The sequence below is a fragment of the Phyllobates terribilis genome, unplaced genomic scaffold (assembly GCF_046119375.1).
Source record: "Phyllobates terribilis strain yellow unplaced genomic scaffold, ASM4611937v1 Scaffold_4__5_contigs__length_816908805, whole genome shotgun sequence".
Taxonomy (NCBI): Eukaryota; Metazoa; Chordata; class Amphibia; order Anura; family Dendrobatidae; genus Phyllobates; species Phyllobates terribilis.
This window is the reverse complement of record NW_027362764.1, coordinates 217,500,293-217,521,330: the sequence shown is the minus strand read 5'-3', so window position 1 is coordinate 217,521,330 and position 21,038 is coordinate 217,500,293. Positions and strand designations below refer to the sequence as shown.

Sequence of the window (21,038 nt, the reverse complement as noted above, 5' to 3'; positions counted from 1 at the left end):
AATCTGCAGTTAAATACCATCTTTTTTTGGGAGGAGGTGACAGGTTCCCTTTAAATTTCACATAAAACTGCAGATGTACAAAACAAAAATGCTAATTCTCACCTTCCCCAGGTCCATCACTGCCTATCTGCTGCTGGCTCAGTCTTTGTCTAAAGGTTGGAGTGGTGACGTCACAACGACAGCACAAGTGACCGCTGCAACCAATCACTGTGCTCCAGCGGCTCATGCCATTCAACTACATCTAGAACTTTAAATTTATTAGTTTAAAATTCCTGTTCTTTCTATGCTTAGGAGTCCAGCGGGTGGGCTTACTCAATGGCTGACAGCATTACACATGCTGACTGCATAGCTGTAGTACTGCCCACTGGACTTAAGTATAGAGTAAATGATCAATTGCTTAAAGGGATATCCAGGACTTAAATAAAAAGGCATGTAGTTGGTAAAAGAGGCAGCCACCTGTCTGTTGTACCCCACGCCGGTCACTGACTGCTGCTGACAGAGATTTAGCTAAGCCCTGTCAGAGCGGCAGTTTCTCTTCCTGTTGTTGGTGTCATGCTGATTGACAGCTGGCTCTCCGCTGCCTAATTGGGGGAAGCCGACTGTCAATCAGCATGACACCAGTAGTCCCGCCCTATCAACAGGAGGAGAGACTGCCGCTCTGTTGACAGGGCTTAGCTAAATCTCTGGCAGGGGTGGTCAATTGCCTCTGTTAGCAACTACATGCATTTTTTTTTAATCCGAATATCCCCTTTAAATTACATTTTTATTATATGATTTAAATGTTTTTAAAAATATTTTTTTGATAGCTTTTTTTGTAATACTCTACATCACAAAAAAAAAAAAAAAAAAGAAAGAAAAAAGCAGATGACTTTCAGCATCTGGGGATTACAATGATAGGTTATACACCTCTATACAAAGTAGATAGAACAGGTTCCCCCAATCAATAGGTGATGTTACAGCTGACCTCTTCCACCTCCCCTCACAATTACCTTACCCCAGATTACAGCATGCTCAGATAACACTTGCATACATACACATAGGGTCTGAGTTAACCCATTGCTGCAAACGCCCATGCAGCTGCTGAAAAGGACAGGAAGTAAAGGTATAATATTGTGCCTAGTGGCCAGTGTGAAAATTACAAGCGTTAAATATTTAGTGATGTGTTAATCAGGGTTATGTATGTATTTTTCTATTCTTCATAATAGGTTATTTTCAGAAAACACATTCCCTTTAAGTAACTGATTATTCCTCCCGAGTTCACACACACAGCAGCTATAAACATTCTGCTAGTTGCCGTATGAAACACACAGCGGTGTTCTTCACTTTGCTCTCAGACTTGTGGCCTAACAGCTCAGCTCCAGCTGTGCGACCATCCAGACAGTTTTAGCTTTACATTCGTTTTAGAAGAAAATGGAGAGAGGAAATAAGAAAATAATGAAATTTTAAGAATATAAGAGATATAAAAAGTAATACCAAGTTAAACAAATATTATAGCAAGTGAAATTCTTCACAAAGGATATTTTTTTTTGCCGTCACAGTTGTATGTCCTGTATATCAAATGTAACACATGCAATACAAAACTACAGCATTAACTTATCAAGAAGCTTTCCATGTTTTTTAGAAATTAAAGAAAAGAAAAAACACAAAATTTGAGCTTGGTTTAAGTTGGTATACATGCAACACATAAATGCAAGTTTCACAAAGGCCATGAATCAGAAAAACCTACAAGCAAAATAAACAAACCCTGCTGTAAATAAATAAAAAGCAAGTGCATTTAAATAAATTAGGGTTCTTAGCAACACTTTTTGATCAAAAATAGCACACTGCTCAAAAAAGTAAAGGGAACACTCAAATAACACATCCTAGAGCTGAATGAATGAAATATTCTCATTGAATACTTTGTTCTGTACAAAGTTGAATGTGCTGACAACAAAATCACACAAAAATCATCAATGGAAATCAAATTTATTAACTAATGGAGGCCTGGATTTGGAGTCGCCTCCAAAATTAAAGTAGAAAAACACACTACAGGCTGATCCAACTTTGATGTAATGTCCTTAAAACAAGTCAAAATGAGGCTCAGTATTGTGTGTGGCCTCCACGTGCCTGTATGACCTCCCTACAACGCCTGGGCATGCTCCTGATGAGGTTGCTTATGGTCTCCTGTGGGATCTCCTCCCAGACCTGGACTAAAGCATCCGTCAACTCCTGGACAGTCAGTAGTGCAACGTGACGTTGGTGGATGGAGCGAGACATAATGTCCCAGATGTGCTTAATCCGATTCAGGTCTGGGGAACGGGCGGGCCAGTCCATAGCATCAATGTCTTGATCTTGCAGGAACTGCTGACACACTCCAGCCACATGAGGTCTGGCATTGTCCTGTATTAGGAGGAACCCAGGGCCAACCGCAACGGCATATTGTCTCACAAGGGGTTTGAGGATCTCTTCTCTGTACCCAATGACAGTCAGGCTACCTCTGGCGAGCACATGGAGGGCTGTGCAGCCCTCCAAAGAAATGCCACCCCACACCATTACTGACCCACTGCCAAACCGGTCATGCTGAAGGATGTTGCAGGCAGCAGATCGCTCTCTATATGTGATAGACATGCCAGAGTCTGGAGACGCCGTGGAGAGCAATCTGCTGCCTGCAACATCCTTCAGCATGACCGGTTAGGCAGTGGCATTTCTTTGGAGCTTTCCATGTGCTCGCCAGTGGTAGCCTGACTGCCATTAGGTACCGAGATGAGATCCTGAGACCCCTTGTGAGACAATATGCTGGTGCGGTTGGCCTTGGGTTCCTCCTAATGCACAACAATGCCAGACCTCATGTGGCTGAAGTGTGTCAGCAGTTCCTGCAAGATGAAGGCATTGAAGCTATGGACTGGCATGCCCGTTCCAAAGACCTGAATCCGATTAAGCACATCTGGGACATCATGTCTCGCTCCATCTACCAACGTCACGTTGCACCACAGACTGTCCAGGAGTTGGCGGATGCTTTAGTCCAGGTCTGGGAGGAGATCCCACAGGAGAACATCTGCATCCTCATCAGGAGCATGCCCAGGCATTGTAGGGAGGTCATACAGGCACGTGGAGGCCACACACAATACTCAGCCTCATTTTGACTTGTTTTAAGGACATTACATCAAAGTTGGATCAGTCTGTAGTGTGTTTTTCTACTTTAATTTTGGAGGCGACTCCAAATCCAGGCCTCCATTAGTTAATAAATTTGATTTCCATTGATGATTTTTGTGCGATTTTGTTGTCAGCACATTCAACTTTGTACAGAACTAAGTACTCAATGAGAATATTTCATTCATTCAGATCTAGGATGTGTTATTTGAGTGTTCCCTTTATTTTTTTGAGCAGTGTATAAAAGCCATCCCACCATCGACAAGGTGAACCAGTTTGGGATAGACCTCACTGTCCAATATTAAAAACCTTACCATGTGTCACAGTTGACCTCTATGTGTGAATAAGGGCAGACAAAGGACTGAGTCCTCCTTGTCGATGGTAGGATGGCTTATATACAGTGGGTACGGAAAGTATTCAGACCCCCTTTAAATTTTTCACTCTTTGTTTCATTACAGCCATTTGGTAAATTCTAAAAAGTTCATTTTTTTTCTCATTAAAAGTACACTCTGCACCCCATCTAGACTAAAAAAAAAACAAAAAACAGAAATGTAGAAGTTTTTACAAATTTATTAAAAAATAAAAACTGAAATATCACATGGTCATAAGTATCAGACCCTTTGCTCAGACACTCATATTAAAGTCACATGCTGTCCATTTCCTTGTGATCCTCCTTGAGATGGTTCTACTCCTTCATTTGAGTCCAGCTTTGTTTAATTTAACTGATAGGACTTGATTTGGAAAGGCACCCACCTGTCTATATAAGACCTCACAGCTCACAGTGCATGTCAGACCAAATGAGAATCATGAGCTCAAAGGAACTGCCCAAGGAGCTCAGAGACAGAATTATGGCAAGGCACAGATCTGGCCAAGGTTACAAAAGAATTTCTGCATTACTCAAGGTTCTTAAAAGCACGGTGGTCTCCATAATCCTTAAATGGAAGAAGATAAAAATCTGCAACGTGTTACAGTAGCAGCAAAGTCTTTGTGAGTTCACAAAGCTCATCCACACACAGCAGATAGTTTGGAAATGCTGTAGATTTTTAACCTTGCAGCCAAAAGAGCAATGACAACACCTTTTTCAAGCCCACAGGCACGCTTTCTTTAAGTATCTGGAACTAAAGCATTCCCTGATTAACCAGTTCCCAAACATTGGGAACGCTCATATAATCATTCCCCCTGATTGGGATTCTAAGGAACCAGGGACCCAAGGTGTTGATCTCTTTCTTTAAATATAAATAATATATATACATACATATATACACTTATACATATACACACATCCAGTTACTAAGCAGTGGATTCATCTCATCGTTGAAGCCAAATGGAGGTCCATAATACTCTACCCATCAGCTACCATTTATCAAGCTAATCCAAAGATATGTAGTCCGTTAATGCTACCCGACACCTAGCAGGTTATATAAAATGGGTAGATCCACCAATGCAGAGTGCCACAGGTGTGGGGAGGAAGAGGCAGAGTTTATACACTGGATGTGGTATTGCCCTCCTATTGCAGACATTTGCAATTAGGTCACAGCTATCCTCATCGGATGATACACCCCCTGTACCAATATGTCTCAAGGTGTGCTTAAAAGGAAATCCTTGATGAAATGGCCTGGCTTCAATATCTTTGCACTCATCTCTGGGGAAACTTTTGGTTACGAACGATGGATGGATGGATAGATAGAAGACCCCCGCGGATGTCAGAATGGGTCAATATGGATATATAGAAGAATAGATGTGGTCCTCAAAATTGTGATGTGTTACGGAAGCCTTGGTTTGATTCCCCCTGCACTCACATTAGTCCCCAGGCAATAGGAGTATTCGCTCATGATCAGAACTTGTGATATTTGGTGCCTGATATGGGTGTCTTAGGTTTTTGGTTAAGATATCTAAGATATTAGACCCATGGTAACTTTTGAAGACAGTATTAATGCACAATAACCTGCTGTGCATTCTACTGGTTTGTAACCATGTTAGGCTGTATAATCTTCAATAAAAACAAGTTTAAAAAAAAAAAAATTAAGATGTATGTATCTGGTAACACGACGATAATGGTAAGCGATAAATCAGAAGTTGCCTGTGGTTTTTACCTTTGCTTTGCCACATCTAACAAGCGTCCCCATAAAGGCGATGTTGCTTCTCGATGTGAGGTCCCCATTATTCGCGGCTGGTTGGGGGGTTGTGGATTTGGAGCATGGAGCGGTCTCTCCTGTTAAACTGGATTCATCCACAGACAGATCCATAGCCTTACGGAGAAGAAGAGAGATGCTTTCAGAGATTAATGGGCACAAAGCTATAATTTTCTCCTAATTGTAATCAAATGACAATTTCTTGATGGCATTTATGAAGAGCCGCACCGGTATAAGATACGGGCTGTATAAGCAGATCGGTATCCTCATCTGTACACACCACATGGATGAGAACACGTCACTGAGGCTCCAGAGAAGCAGAAAACTGGTTACTCAGCAATGCAGCAGTTAATAAAAGCAATCTCCATTCTTTAGCAGACAGGAAAATTTATTTTCTTCCAGCATCCCCTGGGCTTCCTGCACTTGACACTTTGATATATCTCAGTCTGGGGCTGGATGCATTTCCGCCAAGTGCATTCTGATCAGCGATGCAGGGACATGCTAGATGGGATTTATCAACACGCGGCATTAAATTACTAATGTTCTCTACTCACTGCCAATTTATTAACTGCAGCCATGTCCTAATCTAAAGTGAAACCCACCCATAGATGAAAGAGCAAAATGCTCTGTAAAGTTAAAGCGGATCCGTCATCAGTTTTCATGATACAAACTGCACGCATGATTAAATAGATCTGCTAGACCTGGTGGGTCCAGATAAAGAGCAAGAGCTCAGGAGTCCAGTATATCCGGTCTCCAGCAGGCCCGACAGTCCACCTTCACCCACCCAGGCTCACAGCTCCTCCTCCCTCCTGCTGTTCAGTACAAGCTGCAGCTGTCAGGATGGAAGGGCTAATTCTCAACACATTTGGACTTAAAGGGGTTTTCCCACAAGCAAAAGTTGATTTTAAATCAACAGATTTTGTAATAATTACTCCCACAATTGGATGTGTTTAAATAAAATGTTCCTGTGCTGAGATAATCTTATAAATGTGCCCCTGCTGTGTACAGGACAGTACAGGAACATGGTCTGATCATACCACATCTCCTGGCCAGGGGAGGAAGCAAAAGAGTATACGGACATTACAGCAGGGGGATCGCAAACGATTCTTTCTTTGAAGTAAAACATTGTTTAAAAACAGTGGGAAATGTTTTACCTCACAAAAAGAATCAACTGTGATCCCCTGCTGTAATGTCTGTATACTCTTTTTCTTCCTCCATTGTCCAGGAGATGTTCCTGCATAGTCCGTACACAGCAGGGGCACATTTATAAGATTATCTCTGAACAGGGACATTTTATTAAAGCACATCCAATTGTGAAACTTAATATTCTTCCAAAATTTCTATTTTTTAATTATTAATTAGTAATAATCATTAGTAATAATATTTAATAATATTTAATATTATTTTATATAGCACCATTGATTCCATGATGCTGTACATGAGGAGGGGTTACATACAGAATACAGATATCACTTACAGTAAACAAACTAGTGATAGACTGGTATAGAGGGAAGCGGGCCCTGCCCTTGTGGGCTTACATTCTCCAGCAACGGGGAAGGAGACAGTAGGTTGAGGGGTTGCAGTAGCTCCGGTGTTGTTGAGGTGACAGTAAGCAAGGTCATAGTAGGCTGTAAGCTTGTTTGAAGAGATGGGTTTTCAGGTTCCGTCTGAAGGATCCAAGTGTGGCGGATAATCGGACGTGTTGAGGCACAGCATTCCATGGGACGGGGGATTTTCGCGAGAGACAAGATTGCGTGAGGAACGAATAAGTGTGGAGGAGAGAAGGAGGTCTTGGGAGGACCGGAGATTACGTGAGGGAATATATCAGGAGATTAGTTCAGAGATGTACGGAGAAGAGATGTTATGGATGGCTTTGTAGGTCAGTGTTAGTAGTTTGAAACTGGATACGCTGGGGAAATGGGAGCCAGTGAAGGGATTTGCAAAGGGGGGTAGCAGAGGAGTAGCGAGGCGAGAGATGGACCAGTCGAGCAGCAGAGTTAAGGATGGACTGGAGGGGTGCGAGAGTGTAAGCAGGTAGGCCACAGAGGAATATGGTGCAGCAGTCGAGGTGGGAGAGGATGAGGGCATGCACAAGCAGTTTAGTAGATTGAGGGTTGAGGAAAGGACGGATTCTGGAAATATTTTTGAGCTAGAGGTGACAAGGTGGCGAGAGCTTGGATGTGGGGTTTGAAGGACAGGGCAGCGTCAAGGGTTACTCAGAGGCAGCGGATTGTCGGTACAGGCGAAAGAGTGATGTCATTTATTGTGATAGAAAGGTCAGGTGGGAAAGATATGCGAGATGGGGGAAAGATAAGGAGTTCAGTTTTGTCCACATTGAGCTTGAGGTATCAGGAGGAGGAGGAAGATATGGCTGCTAGACATGCTGGGATTCTGGACAGCAGAGAGGTGACATCTGGGCCAGAGAGGTAGATCTGGGTGTCATCAGCGCTCAGATGGTACAGGAAGCCATGGGATTTTATGAGCTGTCCCAGGCCAAGTGTATAGATTGAGAAGAGTAGGGGTACTAGGACAGAGCCTTGAGGGACTCCAACAGAGCGGGGGTGGGTGAGGAGGTAGTGTGGGAGTTGGAGACGCTAATTGTGCGGTTAGAAAGGTATGAGGAGATCCAAGACAGGGAAAGGTCTTTGACGCCAAAGGAAGAGAGGGTCTGTAGTAGGAGGCAGTGGTCAACTGTATCGAAAGCAGAGGACAGGTCAAGAAGAAGGAGTACAGAGAATTGTCTGTTAGCTTTGGCTGTAAGTCATTGGTGATTTTGGTAAGGGCAGTTTCGGTGGAATGGTAGGGGCGGAAGCCGGATTGTCAGTTGTCGAAGAGGGAGTTAGATGAGAAGTGGGAGGAAAGTTCAGCGTGAACGTGTTGCTCAAGTAGTTTGGAGACAAATGGGAGCAGCGATATGGGGCGATAGCTGGACAAGGTGGTTGGGTCGAGGGATGGCTTTTTGAGTATGGGCGTGATTGTGGCATGTTTGAAGGCAGCAGGGAAGGCACCAGAAGATAGTGATAGGTTGAAAAAATGGGTTAGGGATGGGATGAGTGTGGGGGTGAGGGTTGGGGAGGAGGTGGGATGGGGTCGAGTGCACATGTGTTAGGTGTGATTTGGAGATGAGACCAGTAAGGTCTCTTTCCGTGATGTTGGGAAGTGAGGTTATGGGGGTAAGGCAATGGTGTGGAAAACAAAAGGGGTTGTGGCGGTCGGACAGTAAAGACTTGTCGTGTTTGGTCAATCTCGTTTTTGAAGTGTGTGGCAAACTCCTCAGCAGAGATGACGGAGGTCGGAGGGGGCAGTGGAGAGCGAAGGAGAGAGTTAAAAGTGTTGAATACCTGTTTGGGGTTGTAGGATAGGGAAGATATGAGGGTTGTGAAGTAGGACTGTTTAGCAGAGGTGAGTGCTGATTTGAATGCGAGTGTTGCTTGTTTGAATGCAGTGAAGTCATCTTGATTATGTGTTTTCTTCCAAAGCCACTCCGCAACCCTGGACACTTGTCAAAGCTGTTTAGTGAGGTTGTTGTGCCAGGGTTGCCTGCTGACTCGTCGCGCTCTGCCATGCATAAGAGGGGCGACCGAATCAATAGCTGATGCGAGAGTGACATTGTAGTAAGCAGTGGCGCTGTCTGCGTCATGAAGTGAAGATATGGATGTCAGTGGTAGAACAGTCAGAGTGTGTGGGTGTCTAGATGTGCAAGGTTTCTGCGGGGGTGTGCCAGTTGCTGGACATGGGTGACAGGTGAGGACAGGGATGAGAAAGTGAGTAGATGGTGGTCAGATAGGGGTAGGGGGGAGGTTGTGAGGTTAGATAGGGAGCAGAGTCGGGTGAAGATGAGGTCTAGTGTGTGTCCGTCTGTGTGGGTGGCTGAGGAGGACCACTGAGTAAGTACAAAGGATGAAGTAAGCGACAGGAGTTTGGATGCTGTTGACTGGCGAATGTCAGTGGGGAAGCTGAAATTGCCCATGATGATTGTGGGAATGTCAGCAGAGAGAAAGTAAAGAAACCAGGTGAAGAATGGGTCAGCAAAGGCAGTGACAGAGCCTGGAGGTCGGTATATGACAGTCACTTGGAGATTGGAGGCAGAGTAAAATCTATTGATTAAAATCAACTTTTGTTCAAGGGAAAACCCCTTTAAAAGCAGGTTTGCCAACCGTCCAGAAATTCAAGGATAGTCGGTAAAAAGAAGACACAATTTTCATATGCACTGTATCTTAGGCGCTGGCAATTTAAATTCCTCCAATTTCCATTTTTTCCAATGATCACATTACTTAGGGTGTTGCATAAGAAAACCTAACCTGTGCAAAACCTTTCATTACAGGGGTTTTCCCAAATAGAATATACACACAGTCATAGAAAGTACCGCAAAGTGAAAAACAATAGCTGCCTTTTCTACTAACTCAAGTTAATGGTACCGGTGGTTAATTATATATCATATACACTGCTCAAAAAAATAAAGGGAACACTCAAATAACACATCCTAGATCTGAATGAATGAAATATTCTCATTGAATACTTTGTTCTGTACAAAGTTGAATGTGCTGACAACAAAATCACACAAAAATCATCAATGGAAATCAAATTTATTAACTAATGGAGGCCTGGATTTGGAGTCACCCCCAAAATTAAAGTGGAAAAACACACTACAGGCTGATCCAACTTTGATGTAATGTTCTTAAAACAAGTCAAAATGAGGCTCAGTATTGTGTGTGGCCTCCACGTGCCTGTATGACCTCCCTACAACGCCTGGGAATGCTCCTGATGAGGTTGCGGATGGTCTCCTGTGGGATCTCCTCCCAGACCTGGACTAAAAGCATCCACCAACTCCTGGACAGTCTGTAGTGCAACGTGACGTTAGTGGATGGAGCGAGACATGATGTCCCAGATGTGCTTAATCGGATTCAGGTCTGGGGAATGGGCGTGCCAGTCCATAGCTTCAATGCCTTCATCTTGCAGGAACTGCTGGCACACTCCAGCCACATGAGGTCTGGCATTGTCCTGCATTAGGAGGAGCCCAGGCCCAACCGCACCAGCATATGGTCTCACAAGGGGTCTGAGGATCTCATCTCGGTACCTAATGGCAGTCAGGCTACCTCTGGCGAGCACATGGAGGGCTGTGCGGCCCTCCAAAGAAATGCCACCCCACACCATTACTGACCCACTGCCAAACCGGTCATGCTGAAGGATGTTGCAGGCAGCAGATCGCTCTCCACAGCGTCTCCAGACTCTGTCACGTCCGTTCCGTCACATGTGCTCAGTGTGAACCTGCTTTTATCTGTGAAGAGCACAGGGCGCCAGTGGCGACTTTGCCAATCCTGGTGTTCTGTAGCAAATGCCAAGCGTCCTGCACGGTGTGCTGTAAGCACAACCTCCATCTGTGGATGTCGCGCCCTCATACCACCCTCATGGAGTCGGTTTCTAATGGTTTGTGCAGGCACATGCACATTTGTGGCCTGCTGGAGGTCATTTTGCAGGGCTCTGGCAGTGCTCCTCATGTTCCTCCTTGCACAAAGGCGGAGGTAGCGGTCCAGCTGCTGGGTTGTTGCCCTCCTACGGCCCCCTCCATGTCTGCTGGTGTACTGGCCTGTCTCCTGGTAGCGCCTCCAGCCTCTGGACACTACGCTGACAGACACAGCAATCCTTCTTGCCACAGCTCGCATTGATGTGCCATCCTGGATGAGCTGCACTACCTGAGCAACTTCTGTGGGTTGTACAGTCCATCTCGTGCTACCACGAGTGTGAAAGCACAACCAACATTCAAAAGTGACCAAAACATCAGCCAGAAAGCATTGGTACTGAGATGTGGTCTGTGGTCCCCACCTGCAGAACCACTCCTTTATTGAGGGTGTCTTGATAATTGCCAATAATTTCCATCTATTGTCTATTCCATTTGCACAACAGCATGTGAAATCGATTGTCAGTGTTGCTTCCTAAGTGAACAGTTTGATTTACTTTGAGTTATATTCTGTTTCAGTGTATTTTTTTTTGAGCAGTGTATATCTCCATCTATCTATATATCTATAGAAACTTACAATCTTAAAGAGGACATGTTGCGCTTCCAAAAAGTCAGGTTTAGTAAACACCTATATGAAAACATTTACAGATAATGTCAATTCATACACTGATAGCTGGGTGTTTCCATAACCCCAGTGAATAGAGCGTAGCCGTACACTATCTGCTGTGTGATTGGCTGCATTGGACTTTCTCTCCCATTTCTAACCCGGTGTGTCCCTACGCTCCCTGCATCACACTCTGACCAAACAAGGTCTACAAGATCTCCAATGTGAAGTCAAGTGGTTTTAACACTGAATTGAATTGTCCTCACTGGAAGGTGAGCCGATTACCATTTTTTTCTCTTTCTTATTTCTATTTTATGTAGCATTCTGATGGCCCATTCATAGAGGTTGTCCAATAGTGGAAGTCAAACTTATACACTGTGTGCAGAATTATTAGGCAAATTGTATTTCAGAGGATTATTTTTATTATTCATCAACCCAAAAGACTCGAATATCCAAGCTTAATATTTTTGGAAGTTGGAGTGTTTTTTTTTTAGATTTGGCTATCTTAGGAGGATATCTGTTCAGGTAACTATTACTGTGCAGAGTTATTAGGCAACTTAATAAAAACCAAATATAATCCCATCTCACTTGTTCATTTTCACCAGGTAAACCAATATCAGTGCACAAAATTTAGAAATAAACATTTCTGACATGCAAAAACCAAAAAAAATTAGTGATCAATATAGCCACCTTTCTTTATGATGACACTCAACAGCCTTCCATCCATAGATTGTCAGTTGCTTGATCTGTTTTCGATCAACATTGCGTGCAGCAGCCACCACAGCCTCCCAGACACTGTTCCCAGAGGTGTACTGTATTCCCTCCCTGTAGATCTCACATTTTATGATGGACCACAGGTTCTCTATGGGGTTCAGATCAGGTGAACAAGGGGGCCATGTCATTATTTTTTCTTCTTTTAGACCTTTACTGGCCAGCCACGCTGTGGAGTAGTTGGATGCATGTGATGGAGCATTGTCCTGCATGAAAATCATGTTTTTTCTTGAACGATACAGACTTCTTCCTTTACCACTGCTTGAAGAAGTTGTCTTCCAGAAACTGGCAGTAGCTCTGGGAGTTGAACTTCACTCCTTCCTCAACCCGAAAAGGTCCCACAAGTTCATCTTTGATGATACCAGCCCATACCAGTACCCCACCTCCACCTTGCTGGCATCTGAGTCGGAGTGGAGCTCTCTGCCCTTTACTGATCCAGCCTCTGGCCCATCCATCTGGCCCATCAAGAGTCACTCTCATTTCATCAGTCCATAAAACTTGTGAAAAATCAGTCTTAAGATATTTCTTGGCCCATTCTTGACGTTTTATCTTATGTTTCTTGTTCAAAGGTGGTCATTTTTCAGCCTTCCTTACCTTGGCCATGTCCCTGAGTATCGCCCACCTTGTGGTTTTTGATACTCCAGTAATGTTCCAGCTCTGAAATATGGCAAAACTGGTGGCGAATGGCATCTTGGCAGCTTCACGCTTGATTTTCCTCAATTCATGAGCAGTTATTTTGCGCCTTTTTTGGCCAACACGCTTCTTGCGACCCTGTTGGCTATTTGCCATGAAACGCTTGATTGTTCGGTGATCACACTTCAAAAGTTTGGAAATTTCAAGACTGCTGCATCCCTCTGCAAGACATCTCACAATTTTGGACTTTTCAGAGCCCATCAAATCTCTCTTCTGACCCATTTTGCCAAAGGAAAGGAAGTTGCCGAATAATTAAGCACACCTTATATAGGGTGTTGATGTCATTAGTCAACACCCCTCCTCATTACAGAGATGCACATCACCAGATTTACTTAATTGGTAGTTGGCGCTCAAGCCTATGCAGCTTGGAGTAGTACAATATGTATAAAAAGTATCAAAGTGATCAAAATACTCATTTGCCTAATAATTCTGAACACAGTGTATACACAAAAAACAGTCACACAAAGGTTACTTGACTACCATAGAACTGAGAATTCGCACAGACACTGCCATATACCAGTCCTCCAGCAGAGCGTTTCCACTGAACAGCATATGACAGAATCTGCACACAGACACTGCCGTATACCAGTCCTCCAGCACAGCATTTCCATTGAACGGCATAGGACAGAATCTGCACACAGACACTGCCATATACCAGTCCTCCAGCAGAGCGTTTCCATTGAACGGCATAGGACAGAATCTGCACACAGACACTGCCGTATACCAGTCCTCCAGCAGAGCGTTTCCATTGAACGGCATAGGACAGAAACTGCACACAGACACTGCCGTATACCAGACCTCCAGCAGAGCGTTTCCACTGAATGGCTGGGTTAATGCTCATGACGTGAGTGAATATCCCATTTGTTGCTCATCTCTCTTCCCGTATTGTGGCTAGGAGATTTAGATTCCTTACATGGTATTAACCTCATTCCATGTAAATCAGCCCTCTTCAGTTCAGCATTTGTAAAATCAAGCCTGAAATAGCAGCCACACAAGCAGATGGTCGACGACAAAGGCTTTTTTACCTTCCTTTCTTTGAAGCTTTTTTTTATTTTTGCAGATGTAAAGGTTATTCAAGACCATCCCATCACTGTTCCTTTCATTGTCTCTCATTTCAGCAAATTGAAAACTATTACATTGCTAGAATCAAAGTGAGAGGATAACTGCACGGCATGTTCCTGCGTCCTGTACAAGCTCATCAGTCACCGGCAGAACCTGCTTAGTGAGGATCCATTACGGGGAGAAAGATTTGGGGACATTAAGGCAGGGAAGGTAAACACCTTTAATATGGACACAGAATGCAAAGATCATCAGAAGCGCTGCGCTCTGACTGCGTGCAGAGCATTTTCTACTCCATTTGCCAGCAGCTCATCTATGTAAAGGGCACGACACGCCAGGACTAAAGAGTGATTATGGAGCATCTGTGCCGCCAGTGCAAACCTTCAAAGGGAATGCCTTACTCTATGCTCCATACAAAACACATCCTGAGTTATACATGTGAAAAATTCAACGTAGATGTGCTTTATAGCCTTTTACGTCATTTTCTCTCTGTCAACAAGGTATCAGGTTTGTCACAGTCATATAAAGCTTCACAGAAATTCATAGACGTAGGGGGCAAAATCTCAAGGCAAGAGGGGCAGACTAGTAGTATGTGCACACGTCTTCTTCAGGCGGAAACTGCCTGAGAAAGCCATCAATAAACGCGTAAAAGAAGGAATTTCAACATCTTTTAACATTTTCAGGTTTCAAAAAAAACACCAAGCAGTTAAAAGAAGAGACGGATCCAATCTTCTGCAGTATTCCGCTTGGAAGAAACGGTGTATTTTATAATACAAGTCAATGGAAAAGCTGAAAAGACGTCCAGACATCTTTAGGAGGGTTTTGCCATAGTTTTTCTTAATAAACCACAAGCGTTTCTTCATTATTATATTATTAATTATTATTATAGCGCCATTTATTCCATGGTGCTTTACATGTGAAAAGGGGTATACAAAATAATAAAACAAGGGCAATAATCTTAGATAATAGAAGTCGGCGACTGGTACAGGAGGAGCGAGGACCCTGCCCGCGAGGGCTCACAATCTACAGGGGATGGGTGAGGGTACAGTAGGTGAGGGTAAATTATTCAATGAAGTGCGGGGGGGGGGGGGGAGAAACTTGAAACAGTCAGGGGAAAAAAAAAAGAAAACACCACCACGTCACAAAGACGATTCAGCAAAAAAAAAAAAAAAAAAACACACCAGTTTTCTGAAGCATCTTCTGCTTGAAAAACTTGGCAAGTTTGCCTAAGTTTAAAAGACGTTGTGTGCACATACTTTTACCTTGTAAAATGTGTCCAAATTCTAGCTTAAACAGCACAAAAAAAATAAATATAACAACTGGTGTGCATACCTTGTGCCAGAATTGTGTGTTTTGAATACCATTTGGGAATCATTCAATTTTACATATTGTGGACCTCCACCTTTATGAAAAAGTTTAAAGGTGTGTGCATAATTTTTGAAAAAAAATAAAAAATAAAATCCTGGGGGAAGCAAGCCAGCCAAGAGTGAGGAAAAATAGTCTAAAGAGTCAAGAAAGAGCAGAAATGCTCCAACATTTTTCGCAGAAAATAGAAGCCTTGAAAGAAAAAGTATTCAACATTTCCAGCAAGATGTGCCAAATATACCCCAAACGCACGAACCCTTGCATTGCAATAAGTAAGGCACAGCTTTTGCATGGTCTAGGATTAAATTCTTTAAAATTTAAGACAAAGATCGTTCCCTTTACAAAAACACAGCAAATTCTTTCTTAAGGAGATCTCCACTAGAGATCTGGTATATGTTAGAACTATAAAAGTTATTTATTATTTATAGAAGATAATTGCCAGCTTTAAAGCTAAATGGCTGTGTCCCTCAACTCTTCTCCGTGGGTAACTCCTTGAAGACCACTCCCAGTTGGCTAAAAGACTACATTTGCCTACAGAGAAACATCAGCAATGGAGGGGCACAGGAACAAAAAAAACATCACCAGATTCAGGACAGCAACATTTACACTATGCAAAAATTATATTGCAAGTGATGGGTCCTCATTAAATATGGCTGCACAAGTGGAATAATACATTGCACCTTGCAGAATTTGCTGTATGAGGAGAGTAATAGTTGCCATAATTTATTCCCATGAAAATCTGGAAGTGTTAAACTACAAACACGCACCTCAAATAACCGCAAATCTGCAGGAACTCTGTCTCCAACCGATAGACAAACCGTATCTCCAGGCACCAACTCCCTGGCAAGTGTATGCTCCAATCTTCCTTCCCGTATACTGGAAAAATGACATCCAATAATTAATAATAATAAATCACAATTTCTTATTGTTCCAAGAGTTTCCTTTACAATGGTTATCGTCTGATCTTAATATTTATCTTGCATTACTATTTTTTTCCTTTATAATTACAGATATTACATATCCCATATATTCACCGCAAAAAAAAAATCTTAGGAGAAAAAGAAAAGATGCGCAGCTAAAAAGTAATCAATAAACAAGCTATAAAAAGCTATCAAAGCACCCATAAAATCATTGTACCATCTTGGCAGGACCGAGCAGCCGTTTAAGGTGGAAACTGACAGCTTCCTAACGGTAGAGGTCAAAAAAAAAAAGAAGAAAAGAAGAAGAATTGGGCATGTTAGATTGTTAAGACAAAAGTAGCTATTAAATATCTAGCAGGGGTTTATCTTCACCTTCCTATTGAGAGGAAGAGAATGTAAGCAATAATGTTGCGTTGTTGGGGGGTCCAAAATCAGAGACTTGACTTTAGAAAAAATTACTGTAGTATGAATATTTTATCATTTGGATTAGAAATAATTAATACAAATGTGAACTCAATATTTAAATTAGAATGAATGCATATCCCTCTATACTGAGACTTTTAGCAGAACTAGATATAATCTATTAAAAGGGTTCTCCAGTACTTTTATATTGATATCCTTAGGATAGGCCATCAATATTTGATCGATGAGGTGCTACACCCGGCACCCCCACTGATCAGCTGTTTCTGATGCCGGATGTGATCAGTTGCAGAACTGTACAGCTCCATCAACTGTATAAGGTCTGTAATCGGGTACTGCAGATTGGGGGGGGTCTGAAGTTAGAGAGACTTGACATAATAAAATGTTTGAATCTGCAATATCACGATGCAGTGACTATATAGCTGATGGAGCTGTGCTGATCTGCAACTGATCACATCCGGCCATTGTAGGTATCGGACATAGCTGAATAGTGGTGGATAGGCCATCAATATAAAAGTATTGGACACCCCCCTTCAAGTGACAGCTGCAGCCCAAAGAGACACAATGTTCAGGCTGCAGTCGTCACTTAGTAGTTGAATCTCATCAGCAGCGCTTCAAAAAAAAAAAAAAAAATCTGAGGCCTTGGTGCTATAAGTTTGGACAGTGCCATGGGCACTATGTGCTAAATATTGCCCATGCCTCATCAACATATGTCAGATCATCACCTTCTCCACCAAGAATACACAAGCTCATTCGGATTTGGGGTTCTAAAGTATGTGTTTATGACTAGAGTTGGTGCGAATCGATTTGCACGTCCCATTGTATTGCCCAAGACGGCGTTCTGTGGCCGCTGCACAGGAGATGGAGTATTGCCTTTTATCTGCAGACATCGTTGACTCTTCTTTTGATTAGCTCACTTCCCGCAACGTTACATGTCCGCCACGGCGTAATGATGATGCCGTGCAATGCGGCTAATCAAATGAAGGGTAGGTAAGTCGCGGTATTCCCTCTCCAGTGCAGCAGCCATAGACCACTGTTGTGGCCACAGGAATGGGACAGGCAAATAAATTCACACCAACTCTATCAATGACCTTGGCACAATGATTGAAATAATAAAACAAAAATCCCAGAAGGATCCCCAAATATTAATAAGCCAAGAACTGAGCTATCCAAAACATGCAGCGATATTTGTACTGTCAATTCCAGTAAAAGAAGCAGAAGAATCATGAATTCCATCCTACCAGTGACACTCTGGTGGTACGAGCTTGCTCAACTCTTCCAGCGACTTCTCAGACCGATACTCCTACAATTGAGAAATGACAGTAAATATTTTTATACTATTTCAACTATTTCTTTCTTCCTACAGCAATATTGATAGCACAGCTGAAACGAGCAGCAGACAAGTATAAGGATCTATACCCATACATCGTATGTGTGTCTCACACTCCGGTGGATCTGGATGCACCGTTACTGCCACAGGAGCAACATGAAACCATTATTATATCTGCAACCACCAAGCGTGAAAGACGTTTGGCAAGAAATCAGCAGCTGAAGCGCTGCGCCAATATAGCAGCAAGACATGCTGAGAGATTTCAGCTCTGAAGCCTATTTTATCTATGTCACATATCTGTGATCACATACAGTTATATGAAAAAGTTTGGGCACCCCTATTAATCTTAAGCTTAATGTTTTATAAAAATTGGTGTTTTTGCAACAGCTATTTCAGTTTGATATATGTAATAACTGTTGGACACAGTAATGTTTCTGCCTTGAAATGAGGTTTATTGTACTAACAGAAAATGTGCAATCTGCATTCAAACAAAATTTGACAGGTGCATAAGTTTGGGCACCCTTATTATTTTCTTGTTTTAAATACTCCTACCTACTTTTTACTGACTTACTAAAGCACTTTTTTTTGGTTTTGTAACCTCATTGAGCTTTGAACTTCATAGCCAGGTGTATGCAATCATGAGAAAAGCTACTTAAAGTGGCCACTTGCAAGTTGTTCTCCTGTTTGAATCTCCTCTGAAGAGTGGCATCATGGGCTCCTCAAAACAACTGTCAAATGATCTGAAAACAAAGATTATTCAACATAGTTGTTCAGGGGAAGGATACAAAAAGCTGTCTCAGAGATTTAACCTGTCAGTTTCCACTGTGAGGAACATAGTAAGGAAATGGAAGAACACAGGGACAGTTCTTGTTAAGGCCAGAAGTGGCAGGCCAAGAAAAACATCAGAAAGGCAGAGAATTAGAATGGTGAGATCAGTCAAGGACAATCCTCAGACCACCTCCAGAGAGCTGCAGCATCAACTTGCTGCAGATGGTGTCACTGTGCATCGGTCAACTATACAACGCACTTTGCACAAGGAGAAGCTGTATGGGAGAGTGATGTGTAAGAAGCCGTTTCTGCAAGCACGCCACAAACAGAGTCGACTGAGGTATGCAAAAGCACATTTGGAGAATCCAATTTCTTTTTGGAAGAAGGTCCTGTGGACTGATGAAACCAAGATTGAGTTGGTTGGTCATACAAAAAGGCGTTATGCATGGCGGCAAAAAAACACAGCATTCCAAGAAAAACACTTGCTACCCACAGTAAAATTTGGTGGAGGTTCCATCATGCTTTGGGGCTGTGTGGCCAATGCCGGCACCGGGAATCTTGTTAAAGTTGAGGGACGCATGGATTCCACTCAGTATCAGCAGATTCTTGACAATAATGTTCCAGAATCAGTGACAAAGTTGAAGTTACGCAGGGGATGGATCTTTCAGCAAGACAATGATCCAAAACACCGCTCCAAATCTACTCAGGCATTCATGCAGAGGAACAATTACAATGTTCTGGAATGGCCATCCCAGTCCCCAGACCTGAATATCATTGAACATCTGTGGGATCATTTGAAGAGGGCTGTCCATGCTCGGCGACCATCAAACTTAACTGAACTGGAATTGTTTTGTAAAGAGGAATGGTCAAAAATACCTTCATCCAGGATCCAGGAAATCATTAAAAGCTACAGGAAGCAACAAGAGGCTGTTATTTTTGCAAAAGGAGGATCTACTAAATATTAATGTCACTTTTCTGGTGAGGTGCCCATACTTCTGCACCTGTCAAATTTTGTTTGAATGCAGATTGCTCATTTCAAGGCAGAAACATTACTGTGTCCAACAGTTATTACATATATCAAACTGAAATAGCTGTTGCAAAAACACCAATTTTTATAAAACATTAAGCTTAAGATTAATAGGGGTGCCCAAACTTTTTCATATAACTGTAGAAAAAAGTACAATGGAGGCAATTCATTAAGACTGGCATAGCGCACGCTAACCTTAATGAGGCGCTCGCTGGAGGGGACTGACATGATTCATTAAAGGGGTTGTCCACGCCGTTCCCAGGGCTCCTGTGAAGTTGTTGCATCATGTGAGCCCTGTGCTTTATCAGTGTTAGAGTCATTGCTTATACACCTGAAGGAGGGGGCAATCAACATGAAGTGAGACCTGCGGCTGGCCACTCGCTTCCTCTTGATTACTTATCCGTCCAAAGGCGGGGACAGTGATTGGGAATAGGGGCTGACCTGACGCAACAACCTCACGTGAGCCCAGGAAACAAGAGTGCCGACAAGCACGGGAGGAGAGTATAGGCGCACAGGGCACGTTAGGGAAGCGGTGTGTTTCTGCCTCCAGAGCTGCGCACTTTTCAGCGGTCTTCTGTGCAATATATGAGGTCTCAGGACCCGGATCTTCACCCATTTTCAGAGCATTAAGTTATTCTAAGCATAAATGTATTACAACAGCCTCTTACCTGAACAAAGGCGACAGTGACAACTATAAGTATTGCCTAAAAAAAAAAAAAAAAAAAAAAAAGACAAGAAGGTAAAGCTATAAAGACCAGCAATTACTACATACAAATAAGTGATTATTCCCACCACAAGATTTGGGAACACAAGTGAAACATCCTTTAAGAGCATGAATTAAATTTGAGCTTATAGAGCCTAAACCAGCACAGGAAAAATTAGACTTAAAAGCCGACACAGATAATGGCTATTAATGTCTATTCAGCCATGTGGTCCTTTTCTGAATCATCTGTACAGGGCTCACATTAATAAGCCTTAATTACGCCATTACCATGGCACAGGGCCTGCCATCCTATAGGCACAGGAGCTCCCTGCTGCGTTACAATAGAGCAGGCAGGTCACAGAGCACCGTGTTCTGAGTATTAGAGAGTATTGTGCCCTGGGTAATTTCAGCAGCCCTCGAATTGACAGAAGTACAAAAGGCTGATATAAAAGAAAGTCAAAATCTAAAATGTATCAGGAACAAATCAGAAATAAATACATTTCTCCTATTTTATTTGTGCCTTTGTCAGTAAAAGCGCCTTCCTGCTAACCGCGCATTAGCGCACAGAATGGCAATGCTTTGTGAAAGAACAAACTTTAGGCAAATGTGGCTTTTCTGAACATTCATATGCGAACAATCATGGAGCGATGTGATAAACA

The 21,038-nt window shown here is 42.8% G+C and overlaps 1 protein-coding gene across 3 annotated transcripts in view; it reads right to left on the bottom strand.

Annotated features, from left to right (window-relative positions):
- Window positions 1-21,038, bottom strand: part of ATP2C1 (ATPase secretory pathway Ca2+ transporting 1) — a 185,299-nt gene that overhangs the window by 50,926 nt on the left and 113,335 nt on the right. For all 3 annotated transcript variants that reach the window (XM_073678079.1, XM_073678078.1, XM_073678080.1), the window contains 4 exons: window positions 20,345-20,380; window positions 17,793-17,854; window positions 15,979-16,087; window positions 5,223-5,378 (listed from right to left, as the gene is read on the bottom strand). In XM_073678079.1, the coding sequence (XP_073534180.1) occupies window positions 5,223-5,378; window positions 15,979-16,087; window positions 17,793-17,854; window positions 20,345-20,380 (363 nt within the window). The remainder of the gene's footprint in view (window positions 1-5,222; window positions 5,379-15,978; window positions 16,088-17,792; window positions 17,855-20,344; window positions 20,381-21,038) is intronic.